A 22,982-nucleotide genomic window follows, 5' to 3' on the forward strand; every position below is an offset into this window, starting at 1 on the left:
TAGCACTCCCTGCCCACGTGAACAGGGCATATCAGCACTACCTTGAAACCTTTATCTTCAATTTCAACACTTCATTTTAGCTTTGTGCTTCTTTAACAACAAAGCCTATTCGCTATGATCCGACTTAAGATTTCATAACTGAGTTCACTCACGTTACAGATGCATTAGCCCCTCATGAGAACGGGTCTGAACTGCATTATTTAAAGGCAGGCCCACTAGGACTGCCACTGCTTTCTGTGGCATCCCAGAGATCCCAGCATCTCAAATGCAGTGTTTGAATATAAGATCATTGCAACTACTACACGTATGTTGGCTAACATTCAAGTTATTATAAAAGGTAGTAACAGTAAGTTGGTCTCATAGGTGCCCTTGTATGAGCTTCTGAATTACTCACTGTCATCCAGAAAGTGATAAAACTACATTTATGAGTAATGCATAAAATTCAAATGAGACCTTTATTTACATTAGCTTTTCAAGCTCTGGGTGTTGCAAGATACAAAAAATTTCATACTACATTTTTATAGGAAATCAGCTTGAAAAGCTGATCGAGAAAATCAATTTGTCAAAACTGGCTAAGCAGAAAATGTGTCAGCTCAGTTTTAGAGCACTCTGTCAATTTTATACTGTCTGCTCTCGTTCAGAGTATTCCTGATATCTTGGTTATAAAAACAGAGAGCTCATGCAGGTTAATTTACAATACTCTCATAGTAAATTTTACATTCTTCACTTGATCGGAAGAGCAGGTCAATATCCTCCACATTTGTCTCACAAAGCAATTAGGGATTCAAGCAGAGAGAAAACTAGATCCCATCAGGAGACTTCTATCAGAAAGAAAACTAGATTTAGCAAGACAAGGAGACAGAATTTTAATTCCATGACAAACTGCTTTATAATCTCTCATTCTGTAGAAAACAAGTTGTACTGTAAAGATTAATCAAGTCATTTTATTCCATATTAACATTATGCAGCAACCAATATGAGTGTCTGGGTAAACAGAAACTTCATGAAATGTTTTGCTGCAAAGCTGACTTCAGTAATACAGCCAAATGATAAATTCAACAATTCTGCTCACCGCCAGAAATAAAAAAATGGCTTCAGGAGCAAATAACACTGATTCATACTGTGCTCAAGCACTAGTCAACAAAATCTATTAAACTACACAGGGAGAAAAAAAAAATCAAAGCATCTTTGTTATCTTACTTGTGACACCTTATTTAAATCTCAGGCATTACCTCTTTATATCAGCATAAATATGTAGCCTTCTACAGCTTTTATGATGTGGTTACAGACACAAGAATGTTATAGTTGAAAGTAAGAGCTAGTTCAAGGAATTTCAGACTTGTTCCTTTTCAAGTTATGAATACTTTCACTAAAACATAAATATTTTGACATATATTAATTTTTTCTGACATTCAAAATTGTAAAGTCAATATGGCAGAATTATTGTTAAAAGCACATATTTACAAATATTCTTTTTTCCATACATAAAGTATTTGGCATAATTATAACAATCTTACTGCATACACAACTGTTTGCTTCTTTTTCACATAATGGTACACTCCTTATTAAAATGGTACACTCCTTATTAAAATTTACCAATTATGTACAAAAATACTCGAACATTTATTATAGAAAACCTCTATAACCACCATTCAACAGCTTTGCTGAAGGTTTGAGAGTATATAAAAAGTGGTCACTTTCTTCCAGTTAAACTATCAACAGATCAAACACAGTTAAAATCAACATGAGCTTCCCAACAAAAGAGGGAGAATATTTTTAACAGCATGATTTTAAATGCAGTTCATACATCTGTTTTCAAGCGAGTGTTAAACAGTGAGTACAAGGAGGAATACAAAAAATACATACAGAAGGTGCTTTTTTTCCTACAGCTTGGCATTAGCTTTCCAGAACTCTTCAGATGCTAATCACTAAAATACAACTTAAGTCCAAACACCATTCTCCTACAGTAAAGATGATGGTGATGTACTTAAGTTAAAAACCAAATCCAAAACCCCACTCTATTGGTACATACATGTCGGAAGAACTCTTCAGAATTTTTGCTAATTTTTTGCAGGATTGTTAATGACTTTTACAATTTTCTTTTAAAATTCATTGATACATAGTCAGTAATTTATATTTAAATTCGTTCGTCTAGTATATATTGCCCTGGTACTAGTCAGTACTGATTCCTGTACACAGATTAAATGAACACATTCATTTGTACCTATATAATACACAAATTGTATTTTAGCGTGAACTTTCAAAAACAGCAGAGAACTGCTACTAGCAAACTGCCAGTTAGTTTAAAACTAACTGGAAGAATAAAAATAAATTGCACCTCAAAAAGAAAAGGATGCATCAGGTACAGTAATACACTAATAGCACAAAAACCTTATCAAGATTTACCAGAAAGGTGCTCTGTACTGAATGAAATGCAGGTATTTTTTATTCTTAAAAATAATATGAACCAAGTGTTTGTTTGAAAAATTCCAGACCACATTCTTGCAACACTTCTCTGCAGTATAACTTGCATTATATCTCTGTTCTTCCACAGACATTTGAAATGACTAACCTGTTCACTGGATAAGAGAGACAACTTTCAGCCTACTTGCAGAAACACCCTAGTCTACGGACTACTTTGTTATAAAGCGTGCATTTATTCTAGTAATAAAGATCCAGTCAGTATATTCCGTATTTTGTAAGAAGCATTCAGCTAACTCAGATGAGAGCTGTAGGGTTTTAGTTTTTTTTTTTTTTTTAATAAAAGTAAGGTACAAATAAAAGTGTATATCAGTATTTCACCACCATGAAATTAAGAAAAGTCTCTCATTCGTGCTTCCTATAGTATCTGGCAACCTAAATTAGTAACTTCTTTTAAAAATGTGCAACATAATATTAATAAGCATTTAAAAATTACTTAAAAGAAAAGGTCGGTAAAATATTAAAGTGCCTAACTAAATGTATTTTACCATTTTTAAAAAATATTATTTCTTAAACGGTAAAGAATTCATTGCCGTTGAATACAAAAGTGACTTCTCATAACTGAGACACTTTCCGAGGAAGCGGCCTCGGCCGAGGAACCTGCTCAGTCCTCCTGCTACTGTTTTCCAGATTGTTTGGCCGGACGAGCTGTGGTTTGGGTGGCAGTGCTGGTGGGTCCGAAGCGGCCGGGATGGAGAGGCTGTGAGGTAGTGGAACGGGGCGCTTCAAAGTTCGCTCATAGACACTGTAAGGTGGCGGGGTTTTACTTTCTTTTCTCACAGGCTCCTCGGAAACGCTGTAGTTTGGAGCAGTTCCTGTTTGTTCACTGCCTTGGCTTTCGAAGCCCGATGTTTCGGATGTGCTACATCGGCTGAGCGAAGAGATGCCACTGCTGTAACTTCCCGACAGCGCCGGGGAATTGGATATGAGCCCCGAAGAGTGATATTCGACTGGAGAGGGGGTAAATGATTGCACAGAACCCTGCTCAAAGGAAAGGACATCAGGAGGAGTCACCCAGAGTGAATTAGGGATTAGCATTTCTTTGCTAAAACTAAAAACAAACATACACATTTTGCACAGATTCTGAGGCTTGATAAATGTAAACCATTGCACCTCTTCTTAATTATGATCCTGTTTGAAACCAATAAAAAGCTGGTTTCAAGAGTGCCTAAGTATACCTTAAACAGTGCTTCATGCCAGTGGAAGTAAAACTGTATTTAAATGTTATCTCCCCATCATCATACTCTAGAAAAATCTGCAAGTCTTTTAAAAAGAAAAAAAACCCTTAAATTTCCTGGCTCTTAAAATGGAATACATAATCGCATTGTGTGTAACTGGTAGTGGCCTGCCCCCTAATGCCAGAACACAGTACTTGCATCACATTCAGTGTTTCTGCTATTGCCATCTCTCCTTTAAAATTCATTTTCCAAGGCTTTTCTCACAATTTTAGTGCACAGGCATGCAGCAAAAAGTGCATTTAGATAGTGGCATCATTTTCAAGTGTGGCATGCACCAAAATCGGAGGCGAAGTGCAGAGCAGATGCCAAGTTAATAACCTCTGCTGGACTCCTAGCCTGAGCTCTGCCCGCAGTTAGTGTTGCTATTAAGTAGCAGCAGCAGGAACATAGGAGGTAAGGAATTACTGCTGCTGCAGATGGCATTTTGAAGCCTATTTCCTCCGCCCTCTCTCCCCCCTAGCTCCCCAGTGGTTTCTGGGCACACTGCACTGCTCTGCAAGATGCAAAGCAGCATTAGATGCCCAAGGGGACAGGGCAAACGGTCCAAGCTGCTACACCAGCAGCCTCGCAGGTCTCTGGAGGGCGGTGAGGGACAGAGAGCTGTAGGTCCAAGCAGTGATGACAGTGCTGATGAAGAATGGGAAGCAGGGACAGTAAACCCTGCCTGAAAATGTCGGGAAGTCCTATTCTAGAGAAGCAAGTTCTACTGAAAACTCTAAGGTTAGAAAAAAGTTGAAATGGTTTTGCAACGTATCTGATTTTGCATAAAACAATCTGAGACAATCTAGACATAATGGACTTGAGCACAGGCTAAAAAGGGATGGAGAAATCATGGCTCAAAGACAGGTTTCTGACCCCAATTCTTGTTAGACTAGTTGGCACTCAGCTGCTCAGCTTAGATGAGAGTGAAAGTGCAAGCCATGCAGCAAAGGGTAGGGAGAGGAGGAGGAGGAAAAGGAGAGGGGCAGAGGTGTATGGAGCTGGCTGCACTGACTTTATTCTGTTGCGATAATCTTAATTATTCATTTAGGACTGGATCCACAGTACACTGAAAGCAATGGAAAGATTTTAATTTACATCAGTGGGCTTTGTATTTGGGTGGTTTTCTCTGGCAGTACGTAACAGTTGGAACAAAGGGTAAAAATTGCGCTCTGTATGTGGCTAGGGAAAAGCAGAGCAAATTCTATTTAACCGTCATTATATGGTGCAGATGTTTTGTACACAGTGGGAGTCCTGCTTAACTACTTGGTTCAGGTTCTGTTCCTCTGTTTCAGGAAGCTGCTGCTCATTCTCATCCACACAAACTTCTGGGGTCAAAGTTTTCAAATAAATGATGTAATTGGTTCAAGTTCCAAGAACACTTGGCACTTAATCCAAGTGGCTATAGACAGGATTTAGGAGCTTTGCTTCTCTCATTCGAAACAAGAGCAAATATGTGTAAATCCTGTCTGTTTGAATTTAGGGGCTGAGCAGGGATAAGCACTTAGTCCCTGACAGCAATACAGACTGCTTGCACCAGTCATGATTAACAGTCTAGACACCAAAAGAGTCTGGAAATTCAAGGATGCTCGAAGTGAGATCCAACAACTCTCTGAAGTATTCTGGGCCAGCACCCCTTTCCCAAGTAGGCTGTGCCACAGTTTGGCTGGAAAATGCTTAAATTCTATTCAGGTCTTTAGAGGAAAATGTTAGGACAAGCTTGAAACGGCCCCAAGAATCATCAGCACCCAGTCAATTCAGGAACACAGGAAAAATTGCTCACTTTTTGTATCCTAATGCTCAGAAGAGCTTGCTAGGAAGCAGTTAGTGTGAAACCTGGGGCAGAGCTCACTTCACAGGAAGGTGTGCCAAGGTAATGGGACTACAGAGCATCCTGAGGGTGAGCAGCACAATTACGCTGGGCCGAACCTGGACCACTGGGTGGCTGCAAAGTGAAGAATTACAGGCTCAAGGGATGACAAATGGGAGAATGACTGCAGACTTGTGATTGGGGACCTCAAGGGGAAAGGAGGCATTCTGGGGTATCGCTTCGCTCCTCTGGGGTTTTCCTGGAATACGCAAGCTGTGTGTTCATGAGCTCCCATGCTGCAGAAGACTCACGCTTCCTGCTCAAGTTTTCTAACCAAGAGGCTGTTGTGCAATGAGTGGGTACCAACACTTTCAGGTATCTTTACCCTGCTCAGTTCAGCATCTGTCCTCAAAAGAGGACTTCACAGCCAGGATCCCCTATGGCCAGGGGTGCCTAACTGTCAGAGAAGAACAAATGTTTAGTCATAGCCTGTGCTTAATGTAGCTTACCGACAGGCTTCAGACTACTTCCAGCTTCTTACACAACCTCCCTAGATTGCTCTGCAGAGGCACTGGATACTAAAATGACTAAAGCAGGGATAACCTTCTAACATCCCTGATACTCCCCCAGCATTCAGAGCTGTTGTAAGAGGAATGGGCTGTATGCCAGGATGCTTCATTAGCATCTCCTTTTGCCACTGCTGGAGACAGAATTCTGGGGTGGATGGACCACTTGGCATTTCTTACATTTGTTTCTTATGCTCCCTTCTCTCCACTGACTCAGATGGGCTTGATTATCCATGTAGGTGAGAAGCCTAATTTTAAGAACTTAAAGAGTCTAAAGATCACAATCTGATTCTTGGCTGCAGTTTTGAAAATCTTTAATCTGTGATTGTTTTGGCTACTTACTCTTGTGAATGGATTTTGCATAGGCATATGATGATGATAAAAAAAATCCCAAACAACATATTAAATATATAAAATCTACCCCACAACATGAACAAAGGAGATTCACTGCAATAAGACAGTACCTTCATTGCTGATCTGCCAGCAGGAGAAGGGGAAATGGAGGCTGTGTGTCTTGCTGGTGATGCTGTAAAGTTAGAAAGATTTCAGTGCACTATTCACATTAGGATTCTCACTAAGTCTTGGAGATCATTCTACACCCAGCACTATCCCTGGTTCCCTCTATGTACCTGATCAGTGGCTGTAAAGGTTTTAAAGATTTTGTTTTATTTTGTTTTCAAGGTTATCTTCCGGTAGAACCAATACAATTTCTGCATCTGTCTTCTTTACAGCGATATAAAATTTGTCAAAGTGCTTCATATCCTATCAATCTCTAACAGGATTCAAAAAAGTCAGTATCATACTCTTTCCCCTTCTCTTTTTCTAAGAAATATATTCTGCACTTATATGTCAAATAAGAAAAAAACACAATACATGTACTTACACCAAATGTTTACAGGTGTAACATACCTGTAAACATACTGTAAACATGCCTCGACATACTTTGAGACATAACGCTAAATGAAAAGCATCTTCATTCTCTTGAGAACATTTATATTTATAGTACCACTTAAACAGATTTTCCTTTAAACGGAAATTACTTTTTTGAAGGGCAAATTGGTTACAGTAACAGCACTCATTCCCATCCATGATTGCTGTGCATTCACTGACCAGTAAGATTCTTTTTATCATAATTATAATTTCTGACTGCTAACCTCCAATCATCATAAGATCAAAAGATTAAATTCAATCATCCTTTCTAGTACCAGCATAAACTGTTTGAAACTAGTAAGTCTTTAAGTGAAGAGGCAAAGTATTGGAAACAGAATGCTACAGAGATCACTAACAAGATGAAAATACCTTGCAGTTCTACAGCCTTCCATATAAGTAATCAAATAATAAATTAACCTGCCCAAGAAGCTAAAGGTTAATCAGAGTGGAAAGAACCAAAGCCCTCATGTAAATCTTTTTTTTTTTTACTTGAGCTTAGTCCGAAATGTCCATACGCTCACCAGTCTGTGCAGGTCTTGGTGGCACAGGGGGAGATATAAGCTTTCCACTTTCTGATGTGTTTCTGGCTTCTTTCCCACTGTCCAGGCTCCAGCTGCTGGGGGTGGTGTTCACAGCTGGAAGAGAATGAAAAAGTTGACATATGTATCAACACTTCTAGCTCTCAGTTTCAAGCTCCCTGACTTGCCTTTATCCATGAGCTTAGAAATATGCAGAGCGAAAATGTTAAACAACTTAACAGCATGCCTGAAAAGTTTTTATGATTACATCAGCGTTTGAAAGGCTCTTCAGTAATTCCTGTCAGTCTCGGGGTTTGCCTGACTTTCGCATCTGGCCCTCAGGCCAGGCTGAGATTGTAAAGCAGTTCAGACCATCAACAGCAGTAGCACCTGAAATAGCACTTTGGTGCACCCCAGATCCAGCCACAAAGGCAGATAAGCTTGAAGCCTGTTAATATAATCAGTTTATCTTTCCAGCAGACTCCTATTTAAAGGTGTCTAGGCAGAATGGAACAGACTATTCACAGTTTCCATTAAATCATTTTACATATGGAAGGTGCTAGAGAAAGAAAGTCGCCAAATTTCAATCAACATCCCTCTGAAAACTCCCAGTGTTAACAGTCTTTTGTTGCCTGCACAGGCTACAAACTCAGAAATGAAAAAAGTGGAAAGAAGGTCACAAAACAGAGGGAGTGAAAAGGGAAAGAAATGAAAATGTCAGAGAAAATTAAAACCAAGAAATTCCTGTGGACTAAGACAACTTACACACCTTGTTTGTATCCATCATCCAGAATCTCTACTTGATCATGTAAATTGACTGACACTTTGACATGTATAAAATTGGCTGCTTTATTTATCTGCGTTACTTTTGCCAAACTCCATGACTTTGAATTAGCCCCTAAGGCCTGGAATAGCTCCCATAATAGAACCAGATTATTTTGTATTATCACAGAGCCACCAATGTTGGCAAGAAGGCAGACAGAAAGACAGGGCACTTAACACGGACAGGAAAAAAGCTAACTTAAAAACTGCAGTTTTTCTTATACATGCCCCATAAACAGTGAAACACCTACTTCTAAAAAAAGAACAAAAACCCAGCAGTGAAGAATTCATAGAGTGTCTTTAAAAACCTCAGACTTCTTCCATCAAGTTTAAAGTGTTTTCAAGAAATAACAACACGCTGTACCATGCCATGGCAGTTTACTTCTTGTGTGTCTCTGTCACACCAGTAAGTAGAGAACCACATGCAAGGAGTCCATGCTCATTTACAAAGATGGTGTAAAAAGCAAAGCACCCTTGCTGATTGCTAATTGATGATATCAATTATTGCTATTGCAGCAACACTAATGGCTCTCAGAAGGACTGGAATCCCACTATACTAGTTTATACCAGACACTTAATACAAGAAGTACAGTACAAATGATATTTGTGTTATATCTGTAACAATATTGTTACAGTATAATTGTACATTAGTTGACTTTGAGAATAGCAGACCGAGTACTAATTCTATCTGCTAGAAGATCATTTTGACTTTTCATTGCCAAAATATGCAATACATTGTTTGCTTTTTATTGTAGGCTGTCACCTAGCAGTATGGTTTTGTCCTCATCCTAAAAATGACTTGGCACCAGGCCTAAGTCCCTCAAATGCCTGAATCTTTGACAAGCCAATTTTTTCTTTTAAGCTATCCAAGCAGTCAGTTCTTTGGACTGCTGAAGTCTGCAGGAGAGAATATTTTATTTTAACAATTCTGTAATGTTCTTGGCTGCGTAGGCCAATGGAAAAGTTTTGACACTTTCATGTTAAATTATTTCATATGTTTCTCAGCTGTGTGAAAAATTTCACACTTGAGTTTTCACCAAAACTTGAAAGCAAAAAAAAAAAAAAAAATATATATATATATTTTTTAAAATCAACTGTCATTGCTGAAAATATGATTCCTGGTCAGTTCTTGTTAGGCTACTTTCTTGAAATGTTAGTTTTAATACATCTGTTTTATTGTATCCTTTATTCAGGGTGCAACAAAAGGGAGCACATAATGAAATGAGTAAAGCGGAAAGTTTACTGCTCTGAACTAACAATTGTGCAATTGTGCCAACAATATTGGATCTCCCCTTTTGTAAAATTATAAAAAGTATTTTTTTTTAATGGAAATTAATAGGTTTATCATTTAGTCTGAGAAAAATCAAAATGATCTTTCCCCTTCTGAAGAGTAACCAAAAGCATGATGATTTCTGTCTGGCTAAAGAGGAACTGCAGGTACTAAACTTCAGGACTATACCCATCTCTTTAGCTTTCCTCCTGCCCAGTCTCCAGAAGTTCATCATCTCCAGTTCATCATTTCGCTGTCCCCGAGTCCTCCTCTCTACTGAACCAGATAGGGAAAGGACCGCTCTCACAGGCAGCCGGCTGCAACCTGCTGCTCCATCACCAACTGGCTTCCTGCAAACTTCTGGACCCTTCTGAATGCACCACTCAGTTCTAGCAGATACTACTTTCTTTCCGCCCTTTTTTGGTGAAGTGTTTTAAAACTTAGAGATGAGAAGTATTTTTGGAACTGGGAATTCTTTTTCAAGTGCTCAAAAGGCTTGGCATTCTCCAGTAATATCACACATGAATTATATTTTCATTGATTCCAAGACTGGTAAAGCGCAGCATTTCCACTCACCCTTGTCAGGGCCAGACAGGCTGGAATCGCTTCGTGGCAGCGCACCATCTCCAATATGATTAAACAGCATTCTCTGGAAATTGAAAACAGCATGGCTTATGCATAACTACAGTTGTATTTCAGTGGCCTTTGAGAAAACTGTTATATTTTTTGTTATTAACCACCCCCCCACACACAGATCTGCTTGGAGGCAGCGATAAACCTCACCTGAGAACATAAATATTTTAATAAAATATCCATATATAAATAGTGAATAGACTAGTTTTCTGAAAACTGAACACCCTGGAATTATTGGGAGGATTATTATATACTGAATTCTGGCAGTTTCCTGCTCCCTGAAAGATAAAATAAGGCTCATTTCTTAAGTGAAATTCAACCAGGCTGACTTGATAGAATGCTGAGCAAGGGATAGATTTGCAAGAATTTCACTGAAGAATCAGGATTTGTGCAATGCGTAACTTTTGACAATATCAAGTTATAGCTGTTTCCTTAGAAGAGCCATATTTTTCCCAACTCTGACTTTTGGCAGTAGCCTTCTTAGTTCTCTTGCGGATAAGACTTGATGCATAATGTGTGTTTATCTTCTTTTCTGAATACTATTTTTTCTAAAAAAAAAAAAAAAAAAAAAAATCACAGGAACTGTATGAAACTATTTTAAAATTCTGCAAATTGTTTCCTTTGGCAACATTCAAATCATCAGTGGGCCACTGGTATTTAATAAACAACATATAGTTAATCCTACCAGCAATTTATATGTACTTGCCAAAGAAAAGCAGAACAGAGGAAACTACTTTTTTTTTTTTTTTTTTTTTAAAGAGAAGATCAGACAATCAATGAAATCCAAATCAAGTCAAGTCCTATTCTCCTATCTCCTTCCAGTGTTAACAGCTGCTACATGCCAAGTCAGTGAGAGACTGCTGTGGTTCCATGTGATGATGACCCTAGTTAAAGAACAGCTATCATGGGCCTAAACATGTTGCTACCCCAGGTCAAAATGAGGAACAAATACTTGGCCAATTCAACTTGATTCAAAAACATCTGGTAGGGCAATGCCTTGGCAGACTTTAAGCTACACTAGATTTGCCTGCCTGTGCTGTCCTAGAGTCACACTGGATCAGGTAATACCTGTTTTCCTGGATTTACCATAAAACTAGGTTGGTGTGAACAGTATGTATGTGCTCTAATGCATTAGAAAATACAGTCACATGCTCATGCCTGGTCTGGATCAAATGCTCACTGTGTAGTGAGCCAGTAGTGTACTAGGAGCTGGCTGGTGAGTTTAAAAACACTGTTTAACTGAAGTCTGTTTTTCATTGTGAAGGTCAAGAGCAGAGGCTGAGAAAGCAACTCAAAGTGATGGAGATAAAGATGCAGAAGTTGCATGAAATACAGAGAAATGAAGACATACTGAAACAATGAAATATAAAGCCATATGGAAGAACAAGAGCAATCACAGAATGTTTAATGAAGAGCAAAAACCTCCAAAAATGTGAAAGCTAAAAAACTCAATTAGGAAAAAGAATAGAGCAAAAACTAATGAGGCTTTTTAACCAGTCAACAACAACAGGCATTCATCTTCAGAGTATGGGAAAGAGCTAGAGAGACACTGTACAATCGCTCAGCCAGAGATCAAAAAGCAAGCACAAAAGGATGTTGACCAAATGCAGCTGTACATATACAACCTTGAGCAGCAATTAGAAAGAGAGAATCAGGTGCAGCAGTGCTGTGGTCTGGATTCTATGCAGCCCTTCAAACTTCTTTTAATGAGGTAGCTATGGCTTGAAAGGACTTGATTTGGACTTGAAGTGCAGGAATTTCCCTGTGCATCTCATGCTTCCAGGTTGAAAACAATTGTGAAACATTCATTCATTAAGCCATAACAAAGAAATTCAGAAATTGGTGGTCCTTTTCTCATGAGCATAGTATGAAGCTCCAACCAAGACTGTAAAAGTTAACTGTTGTTAGAACAAAAATAGGAAGGGCAAAGAACAGTTTGAGCATCTAAGTTCTAATGAGAGTTGCAGGTATCTCTAAGGTATCTCCTTACTATTCTCCAGAGGACTTTTCTTTTTTTTCTTTTTTCTTTTTTTTTCTTTTTTTTTTTCTTCCCCCATCTTACTCAGAAGGCAGGGAATCAGAATTTTCCCGTTGATCACAGTCCATTGCTGCTGCCCAGGGAACAGAGCACCTGAGGAAAACTTGTTTCTTTCCCTATAAAGATTTATCCTCGTTTACAGTTATGAGAGCAAAAAGAAATTGCCAAACCTTTTCACCTTTGAAACATACTTCTTTGTATGAGAAAGTTAATTTTCTACTTACCCTCTCTTGGGACACTGAGGGTAGAGACAGATTGGGAGATTTTGCTGTCAGGCGAGTCTCTGAGAGAACGGAGACTGGGCCTACGAGCTCCTCAGCCTCCCTTATCGAATCTCTGGTAGAGTGGGGGAGAGAAGTCGCATTCCACTTGGCAAAGCAAGAGTTTGCAGTCTGGGAGCAAAAATGGGACAATTTTTCTTTGTGGCAAATTGTAAAACCGCTTTATATAAAGAACATCTCGTCTTTCCTCTATGCTGGTTTGGCTCTCCTACCACTGAGAAAGTGCCCAGTAGATATATCAGTAAGTAGTTCCTGAGAATTGCTGTTATAGTCTGGCTAACCTTCAGTATTAGTTCTTAAGCCCTCAGGTAACAGCATGAGGACTTATATAGAAAAGAAGAAAAAATTAAATCAAGAACCAACTCAATAACTGAAGAAGCAAGAGACAGAAATACCATTAAAGAGAAAGCAACAAATTGTTTCTAAAACAAAGGATCCTGAACTACCAAGTGGTATTTTATCAGAGGCCAAACTTCCGGTGGAAATGAGAGTTAGTGTTGAAAAGAGGGCCCTATCACAGTCTGTTTGTGTTTGTCTCTTTTTCTGCTTCAGCAAGAGCTGTGTTGCATGATGGAATCGATTAAAACAGCAATTATATTACAGGAAAGCACTGTAGAAAAGTAGGTCCATTAAGAAGAAAAGATGAAATTAGGATTCAAAACTGGCAGCCTCAAACTCATTTTGCATTTCAGAATATTCAAAGGATATAGATTTTTATACACAGACTTATGCAACAGTACTTTTAGGGTAAGAACTCAACTCCTACTCTTTCCTTTGGGGTAACAAAAATGTCAGTCAGTCTTCTTTCTTCTGAAATCACATTGAAAAATAGGAATTGCCACATGGCTTGGATTATTATCTGACAGTGGCTAGAATCAGATATTTCAGAAGAAATTAAAGGGCAGGTCAACATGCACAACTGCTGCAATAGCAGTTTTCCCATCTTCTTTCTTCCCTAGACTGAACAAACAGTGATATTTCAGGCAAGCAGACTATGTGATTTGATAGGCCTTTCATGTCTCTCACTTCAATTAGTAAATATCAAAAATAGGTTTAAACCTAAACAAAGTAAGCAGAAATGTGATCCATTTAAAGTTTAGTGCATTCTATTCACGTTATCTTTTCTGTACGTGTCAAATATTTTACAGAATAGGTACTTATAAATAGGCATTGCCTTTTAAATATGCTTATCACCTTTCCTTTTTTCCGACAGTACATATACTATTGTCCATTTCAAGGCACACCAAACCAAAATTAACAGCAGTGAGAAAACACTGAATCTGTTCAAAGTTCAAAAAGCTCCTTTATCTTTCTATTAACTACTCAAGTTAAGAGGCCTCCCAGCAAGCTTCCTACCTGCGAGGTTTCTGAAGGAGTAGGGTAGATGGCACTGCAGGGCCTCTCTCTGGGGGACAGGCAAGAGTTTTCTCGGGAATGCTTATGTTTGTCAGACAACAGAGGAGAGGCTGGAATATAAATGTATCAAGCAACTAAATTCACATGGTGACATTCAGACATTTCAATTGTGTAAGGAATTTTATAACAGACATTGTCTACTGCCAATAAATCACATTCTTCAAACAATTTACTGGATTTGATGTCCCACCAGTGACAGTGTGCAGAAAATATTTAGAGATTCAGCTGTGTAACCTTTCAAGAACCATTTAACCTGGTTTAGCAGAGAGGACAAGCACTGACCTCTGGCACTGGATGGAGCAGAACTGGTCACATTAGGTGAAGCTGAGTGAGTAGAACTCAAACTTGAGGTAGATGGACTAGGCTGCGTATAAAACAGATGCTGTTGTTACCACATCACACTTACCAGTTTGGAAAACATAAATTTATAATACGTGCTTCACTAAAACAAAGAACTTGTGATTGGTTAGACTAGTATTTTTGTATCTCAAAGTAGCAAACTAGTATAAGAAGCCTTAATGTAGCTACACATAAAGATTTAGTATAATATCAAATAAATAGAAATATAATTAACATATTAAAATAATTACATCACAACTGTGACAATTGGACAAAAAAGAGTAGGTAAGGTGATGACTTTGCATCAAAGTGCATTGCTTATTACTTTTGTCATAAATTCACAGTCTCAGTTTGGAAGAAATAGTTACATAAAAAGCTATTCTTTGTAAGATAAGGAGGTGAACTCCTAATCAGCAGGAACTTTTAGAATTCTGACTGGAATAATGAACAGAAGCATTAACTTAGCAAATATCTTTGTAAGAAAAATGCATTTTAGCTTGTTTTAACTGAAGAATGATAATAATTTGTACCTGCATGTTAAAAACTTCATCAGAGCTTTCTGATTGCCCAGTGATATTGCTGACTTCAGCAGAAGCTTGGGATGACAGTGATGAGGATGAATACCGATTGACAGCTGGGTAACTCAAGGGACTATTATAGGAATAATGAAATAGAAAATAGCTCATTGTCGTTGCCAGTCATGGTTTATTAATCAGGTATCATGAGAAAACAGCACATTTTATTAATCTCCACAATTTAATTTGAATTTATGAAGGGTGGGGGGGAGGGAATTGATTATATATATCATCTATTTGTGCCTGAAGATACTTCAGGCTTACCAGCAAGCACTCACACAACAACAGTTTATGAGTCATCTTTTGCAAGAAACAAAACCTATCAATTTCTAGTAATTTAACTTGCCTGCGTCGAGGTATTACCCTGGCACCATCAGGGCTCATAGAAACAGGTACTGAATTTCGGCATACACGAGGACTTCCATTTGGGAAATGAATGGGGCTAGCTTGTACACAGGTGGAAAATTCCTGGCAAATGGTTAAAAGAAGGTTAATTAAAATGAACATAACACCATTAAGCACTTTGTGAGACACAAATGTTCATTTGAATAGGTGTATCTGCATTTTGGATCAGGTTCATCATAAGTAAAAGAAAAAATTTTAATTTTTAGACTGATGATACTTTCCCTTTAGTAACGTATGATTGTTTTTCTCTGCATTGTATGGAAAGTTTGTTAGCTTTCTCTTAACTTTGTGATACCATAAGAATGTCACCAAGATGTAATGTGGACAAACAACCAAAAGATGTCACTATTTGTCGCTTAGGAAAATTAACAGCCATTGCTGCAGCGAAACTATGTCTCACAGCCCATCAGTGCACCTGCTCACGTACCTGTATTCCCAAACTTGACTTCATCACAAAGAACTGATCCACCAGCTTCTTGTGTAAAGGCCTCATATCCTGAGGCACAAACTTCTCATGCACTGCTAAGCCAAATTCTAGAATCTGAGCCTACAGACAAGACAGGAGAAAAGGGAGCAAAAAAATTTGATCTGTTCTCTTTATACTTCCTTTTTCTGATCAATTAATAATTATGACATTAATCCAAAAAAACCCACATACTGTATTAAAATCATCTATTTAAATACCTGAAAGACCTGTAACCAAACAAGGCCTAAGACCAAAACCAATGATACAGGGAAGGATTTATGCTTCTCCACCTTATACTATTTAACTTTCTGAAGGATATAGCCTATTTGAATTCAACTCTAATATAAAAAACATTATGGATAATGTAGTGGAAATCTGGCTAAATGGTAACTGTACAAACGAGCAGTTCTAAACCCTAAATAAAAGCAATTTTCTATGAGATAAAATACACGAAACATAAAATATGAGCACAATACACAGACACATCTGCCAGAGACCTTGGAATATATTTCCAAGGATGTCCACAGTTCCCTGCTGTATTTCAACTCCACAGTAACTTCAGAAAGTGGTGATTATATGAGCGTCCTCGATATAAGGCCCAATAGGCTTCAGAATAACATTGCTAAAACTTTTAATTTGCTAAAAGTCAGATCCTGCACAAATTTGGTCATACACACTTAAAATATTGAATTGGTTAAGTGATGAGTCAGATAAAGTTGAATTTAAAAACAAAATAGTTACACTGTGCTGTAGTGTCTTTGGATGAGAGCATGTAGCTGATATTTTGAATCAGATTCTCAGTGAGTATACATCCACACAACATCACTGACTTTAGGTAAGAATTCACATTCACACACTGATCCTGGCCCTTTTGAATGTTTTGCACTTTCTATTAAATCATTTGTGTGTACCAGACAGTTTTTAACTGGTATTGCTTGTAATTCAAATTTTATCATGGAAAGTTACTAACTCTGATTTTAAATTGCAAGCGTTAGTGAGATTAGCTATAGCCTGAAAAACTGAAATTGAGATGTAAATTACTGTACATTATCTAAATGAAAGTGAGATCACTGAACCTATTATGATTTCAACTCCCAGAGGATCTGTCCCTTCAGCTGCTCTGACCAAAAGATACCACAATACTGATGAAAAATGGAATTTTCACCTTGCCAAATTCCAATACTCTAACCTAGAGTACATAGTACCTAGTGTAGAGTTTGAAATTTCAGCATGCTGCGTAGAACAACAACAGGTAAATGTCATTTAATAAATGATGACATACTGCAGCACAATTATTTGATCAAAATAAATTACTTCATCACTTCCAAATGGAGACACTTTATAATTGATGCTGGTAGACCTTCTAGACATAAATAATTGTCTTCCTGGTCAGATTGTCAGTAATCTCTGCTTCCTTTTGAGCTACTGTAGATTTGAGTTGTTGTGTCCTTTGCCCAGCTCCCATTCTCCTATTCACGTAGCCCCTGCCCTGTGATCGAATTACATTGTTCATGTCTCTGTAGCCTGACAGTTACTGGGTGGAGGGGAAATAAACCTTCCACTTTGAGTTTTCCCAAAGAAAAATTCTAAATGTTTTCCTTTAATTTCCACTTTGGAAATATTTGGTTTAAAAAAAGTCTTTTAACCTAGGGAGCTGACTACTTTAATTTTAGTCATTTGGCTTCTTACTTAATCAAATCAATAGCTGGAGACCCTTTTATGTTCTTATTGTTTTGGTGAAACAAAGGAAAATGAAGACCAAAATAAAAATGTACTGTTTTTAATGCAATAAAACCATTTCTAGGAGCTATATTTCACTTAGGTCCATCAAAATCTATGCAGTTCATTTATTTTTGATTTTTGTTTTCCTTAGCACATTCCACAGGAAATACTCAAAATATAAGGACTGTAGTAAACAGAAAAAATGAAACAATACAAAAATCATATAATGCATAGAACACAACTGTTTAATTTCATCACTTAATATTTATTATAGTGCCTACATACACCAGCAATTATCATTAGAAATCTTCTACTGCATTACGATTTGTTTTTTTGCTTTTGTTTCTAATTATACTAAACGTTTTGGTGAAAATAATGTATATTTTGCAGCAGTTGGTAAAATATGCTGTGGAAGTATTTGCCACCATAAGACAAACGTTGCCTCTTGTTAAACCTTTAATTTATATTAGTTTGAAGTTACTAGAGAGGATGATGAAAAGGACCAGGTAGAATATAACCTGGAAACCTGTTTATATAGGAAGTTACCATCTGTCTGGAATATTGAAGACCACTGCGCAATTATCCTTTGAAATTTCATATTTTATTTTGAGTCATGTCAACTGTAGCTAGAACAACTGACCAGGCCACCTGCTCAGTTTTTTCTCCCCACTTTACCTGCTCAAGCATTAGCTCTCTCAAGCGCGTGATCTTCTCTCCATCCTCTGGATGGTTCAAGACGTATTCTTTGACAAAGAATGCCTAAGCAGAAAACAATAACATTACAAAGTCACATAAAGTGAGTTGAAATACATCACTTTACACCAGTTTTAAATGCTATTTTCAAAACAAAAGCTCCTACTTCTTTCTATTGCAACAGAAGATATTAAAACACGCAAAATAATTATTCACTTCCACACTGGTGGAGAATACGGTCAAATAAAGTGGAACCGTTCGTGAAGTGGAATTCACCAGCTGTTTAACATCCAGGACAGATCCTGAATCCAATCTGGAAACTTGCAAATCAGAGATGAAACAAATCAAAAGTCATCTGAACTAAAAATCTCTTCCCCATCAATTGTAGCGCAGGCATTTCAATAATTACATAGAGCTAGATTTTCCCTGTCTTTTCCTATTAGGAGCTCTATTATACTTTATTTTACGCTGGATATAAAGACATCTTAAGAACAGTGTGGAATTGTAAGCTACTGCATGTATTAAAAGTGCAACAGTATCCTCTTATTCACTCTTAATATAAATAATGTTTTGAATAACTCTCAATGACATTGCTTTCAAAAAGCCACACTTGCTTCAGGAGCATCTGACCAACACACAGGTGTGTTCATGAGCGTACATGACTTTCCATCCCATCTCCAATGCTCAAATTGTATCAGTCATAATATGCTGGCATCATTTTACCCACCAGCAATGGCCTGGACAGAGCAATCCCCTTTTTGTTCAGAGTCGCATCTTTCTTACCATGGCATCTATCTTACCTTGCAAGGGCATTATACTGCATTTACAGCATTTCCTGACTTTATTTCGCGAAGAAAATTCCAGACCTTCTCAGACTGCATTTGTCACAAAAGCTCTCTGGATACGTACTTGTACATAGACATGGTTTTCTATCCACAGAGCTGAGAGAATAATACTGGTTGCTTTGTGCTGTGTTTTCCTTTTCCACTTGCCTTAGTGTTTCTCTCAAAAACCTCTCACAAGGCTCTCCATCCAACTTCACCTGTTAAAATCTCTGCCATGCATAATCACTTGTAAATAAGGGTAGGAGTGGAGCTGGAGATAAATATACCACCTTGCTCTGATTCAGCTCCAAAACTTCATGCTGTGACAAGCTTTAATAAGAAACAGTGTCGAGACCTGGTCTGAATATCCCAACACTGTAGTGAAGAACACTTATTTCATCCGGTCCTTTCACTTTAGATCAGTAGACTTACAAGACTTCATGTTCAAAGAGTAAGGAGGAGCCCTCTTCTTGCTAAAATCCCAAATCCCAAACTTCTGCCAACTGTTAATTTTTTCCTCATCTACAAGCTTAATGCTCTTTCAATACCAAGCAGGTGGTGTGCCAGTAGTTTTGGGCTGAGAATTATACAGATCTGTAATATGACTCAGAGATGTAATATCTAACTTTAACAAAATTCTCAGTATTTTAGAAAAAAAAAGAAAACAGAATTTGACTAAATCCACTAATATTCTTAGAACTGGTGGCTTCCACTAATTAAACATGAAAGTGCCTTGACTCTTCTAGCACATGTGAAAGAGCTGAAAGAAATACATTCTATAGCAGAAATTACAATGTGAGAGGTGTTTATGGGCACAAAGCACAGTTCCTGCTTTTCCAGCGGTGTTCAGACTGTCACTGGTTCAACCTACCACCATTTTTTAGCATACATGTAGGGACTGCATAATAACTATCATGTCTCCATATTTTCTTGGGATCTGCTCCTGTACTAAAACCAGTGAAAGACATGGCAGCCGTAACACCTGCAATATCAGCAAAAGGGATGGATAATTGGAGGTGGTTGCTTTTTGTCCAATTAGGCAGAAGGGGAAAGAAAAGGAAGAAAAAGGAGGGGGGGACTCAAGAAGGTAGCAGCTGGCCAAAAGATGTATTTGCTGAGTCTTGCACTTAAAGTTGGGAAGCTGCAAAAAGGGAAGGAGGATATCTGTAGAGACATGGTCATGCTTACCTTAGAGCACATGCTCCAAGATTGACTGAGTTTTCAGCTGTGTACAGAAGAGAAGGCTAAAGCAAACCAAACAGATGGGTAAAGAGAAGCACTTGCAGAGGAAATGAACAAATGGAAGGAAGAAGGGAGATAAGAAATGGCAAAATGGCAGACTGCAAAGGGGACATGCAAAGAGAATGAAGGTGAAATAGAAAAAAAACCTAAAACCTCGCAACTATCACTATCAATTTTGATGCTTACAACACAAAATAGGACATAAATCTATCTATCTGAAAAGAGACAGATGCAGAAAAGACAGGAGGGAAACAAAAAACTAGAAAAGAGATTGAGAATTGCAGCAAAGAACAGCAAAAGGAAAGGAGAAAGCTACCACCTTTAATACGCTTGTAAAGAACGGAGCGCTACGCAGAGATACCCAGCCAGCTCTGACCAAACTCAGATATTGCTAATTCAAACCAGACATAGTGCTGACATGACCATATTGCTCCAGGGTAGTGCTCTGCCTTAGTCCCACAGTTTTCATATTGTTGCAGTATTAGCGACAGAGATTCTAACACTATAGCAGACTCAATGTCTTGTAATTAATTTAGATGCAGTTTTATCAAATTTAACACTGTGGAGTGAACACTGAATCTTGCAATAAATTTTACCTTTGAGACAGTGGACAGAACATTATTCAATTTGATTTATATTTCAATGGAAAAGGAACAACCAGACTCAAGTATATCACAATGCTACTAGAAGAAAGAGGGACATCAAACTGGGCTAGAAAAAATATCCCTCTTTTCTTTTCACTGTAGTCTCAAAATTACACAGAACTTTGCGGAAATACAGCATCCCAAATACGCAAGGTTTTTTTTTAGGGTGATTCAAAGATGATGATAATCAGGAACAACTTTTTAGCACAAATCTAGCATTGGGGATAGAAGTCTAGATATTTCTTAATTATATGCATTAATTCTCACTAAACTTTTCCAACAAACAACTTTCCTCAAAAACTTGGAGAAGGAAAAAAAAAGAAAGATCTAGAAAAATGATTCTGAGATAATCCCTTTTTGTTAAGAATTAAATCTCTTAAAATTAGAATGTTAGCACACAATAGGAAATGGCTGGTTAGCCAGAGCTATCTCCTGACCTAAAAAGAAACTGAAGAGATGTTAAAATAAAAAGGAGGAGGGGGGAAAATAAAGGTAATTGTAATTACACTGTAATATTTCATAGAAAAAAAATCACTGTCCACTAAAGGTAAAGGCAAGGGAATTGTGAATCTGCTTCTCACTGGCATAATTTTATTATAAAATTTGTGGCAGAAGAGTTGTGATAATAAAGTTATACATATCTAACATGACCACACCCAAAACTGCAGTAAAGGAAATAATGTATCATTAAGAATATTATTGATATAGTAGTTTGTCCTCAATTCACACAGCATTTTCTGTACAAAGAAAGAATCAGAGACTTTAGTATAATAGATTTTAATAAACAAATTCTAAATAAATTTCTTACCTCTTGGTATCTAGCAACTCCACCATTAACTGCTGCATCAATGACTCCATTTAGACACATCGTGAGAGGGTTAATATTTTGCATCTGTCGAGTTTGACACTGACTAATCAGTGTTCTCAGTTGCTGGTTCTTATTCTCTAAGACTTCAACAGCATTCTCAAGAGGACTCATTTCTACCTGAAAGGGGAGTGAGGAGCATTGCAAATGTTTAATCTTCAATTAAAATATTAAATTTATTAAAGGCAGTTTTGCTGATTTCTAAGAAGAAAACAAGGTTATACTATATTCTAGAGTATTTGGCAGAAAAAGTTCTTCTCATGTGGGCTACACTGTAAAAACATCTGAGAACAGAAATAATTAATTTTATCATGTAATCTAATTAATTTTATCATGTAATCAGAGACCAAAAGAAATAACCTCCCTTTTCTTCTAGATTCATAACCTGACCTTGTGAGACTGCTCAGCCCCTGCAGCAGAACACTAATACACTTTAGCATTCAGTGAAACTGCTGGAATTCAGGGCTATGCCTAAGCCGTCCTTGGCAGCTTTACTCGAATTTGGGCTCCACTTCAGAGAGATCGCACTGTGCCGTTAAGAGTAGAGCTTAAGCATGGATGAGCTAGTTCCCCCAACTAAAGTGAAGCCAACATTATGTAAGATTTGAACTAAGTTGCTAATAAAGACATAGTCAAAAACAGTCACACAGGACATGCCTGTCCTTCCTAAAGGGTGAGGAAGTTTTATTCAGTTAGTATGAACTGCAGGAAAAGCAAAAAGCAGAAAGATGTGAAGAGTACAGGCCTGCAGTTGCCACTATTTTCTGTACAGACACAAATCTGAGTCATGCTCTAGTCTATTCCCAGGAAAAAATATTACAGTTCACTGTCGGAAAAGATGACTATAATGGTAACACAAGATCTAACTGAGGATCTTCTGCTGTTTTCCATTTTCCATGTAATAAGTAGATTGGGGCCCTAATAATGTAGGAAGGACCTAGTAGGAGTAATTAACAAATTCCTTATTTCTGATCTTTACTAAATTCTATTTTTGTTTTTCTACAGGACAACATTAGAAGGCTGGAAGAACGAAATTTTGCTAGTATTATAAAATAAAAACAGAACAGATTTTACAAAGAAAGTGAGCTATACAATGGTATCCTTATATTTAATGGGAGTATTATAAGACTGTTTTTGTCAGGAAGGAGAATAGTTACATACGTTATACTCTTGGGCTCAAAACTTGACCAATTATTTAGAGATCGTTAGATCAGGAACACTCCTC

General features: G+C 37.6%; 1 protein-coding gene across 1 annotated transcript in view; it reads right to left on the minus strand.

Moving 5' to 3' along the window:
• Positions 1-574: 574 nt before the first annotated feature.
• Positions 575-22,982, minus strand: part of DOCK4 (dedicator of cytokinesis 4) — a 264,454-nt gene continuing 242,046 nt past the window's right edge. Inside the window, exons 43-54 of the mRNA XM_067314834.1 lie at positions 21,701-21,877; positions 18,165-18,248; positions 15,729-15,848; positions 15,243-15,364; positions 14,852-14,972; positions 14,265-14,346; positions 13,923-14,032; positions 12,510-12,677; positions 10,191-10,263; positions 7,526-7,639; positions 6,539-6,600; positions 575-3,462 (exon numbers count right to left, since the gene is read on the minus strand). Of these exons, the coding sequence (XP_067170935.1) occupies positions 3,037-3,462; positions 6,539-6,600; positions 7,526-7,639; positions 10,191-10,263; positions 12,510-12,677; positions 13,923-14,032; positions 14,265-14,346; positions 14,852-14,972; positions 15,243-15,364; positions 15,729-15,848; positions 18,165-18,248; positions 21,701-21,877 (1,659 nt within the window). The 3' untranslated portion in view covers positions 575-3,036. The remainder of the gene's footprint in view (positions 3,463-6,538; positions 6,601-7,525; positions 7,640-10,190; positions 10,264-12,509; positions 12,678-13,922; positions 14,033-14,264; positions 14,347-14,851; positions 14,973-15,242; positions 15,365-15,728; positions 15,849-18,164; positions 18,249-21,700; positions 21,878-22,982) is intronic.

This window comes from Apteryx mantelli, chromosome 1 (genome assembly GCF_036417845.1).
Source record: "Apteryx mantelli isolate bAptMan1 chromosome 1, bAptMan1.hap1, whole genome shotgun sequence".
NCBI classification, from domain to species: domain Eukaryota; kingdom Metazoa; phylum Chordata; class Aves; order Apterygiformes; family Apterygidae; genus Apteryx; species Apteryx mantelli.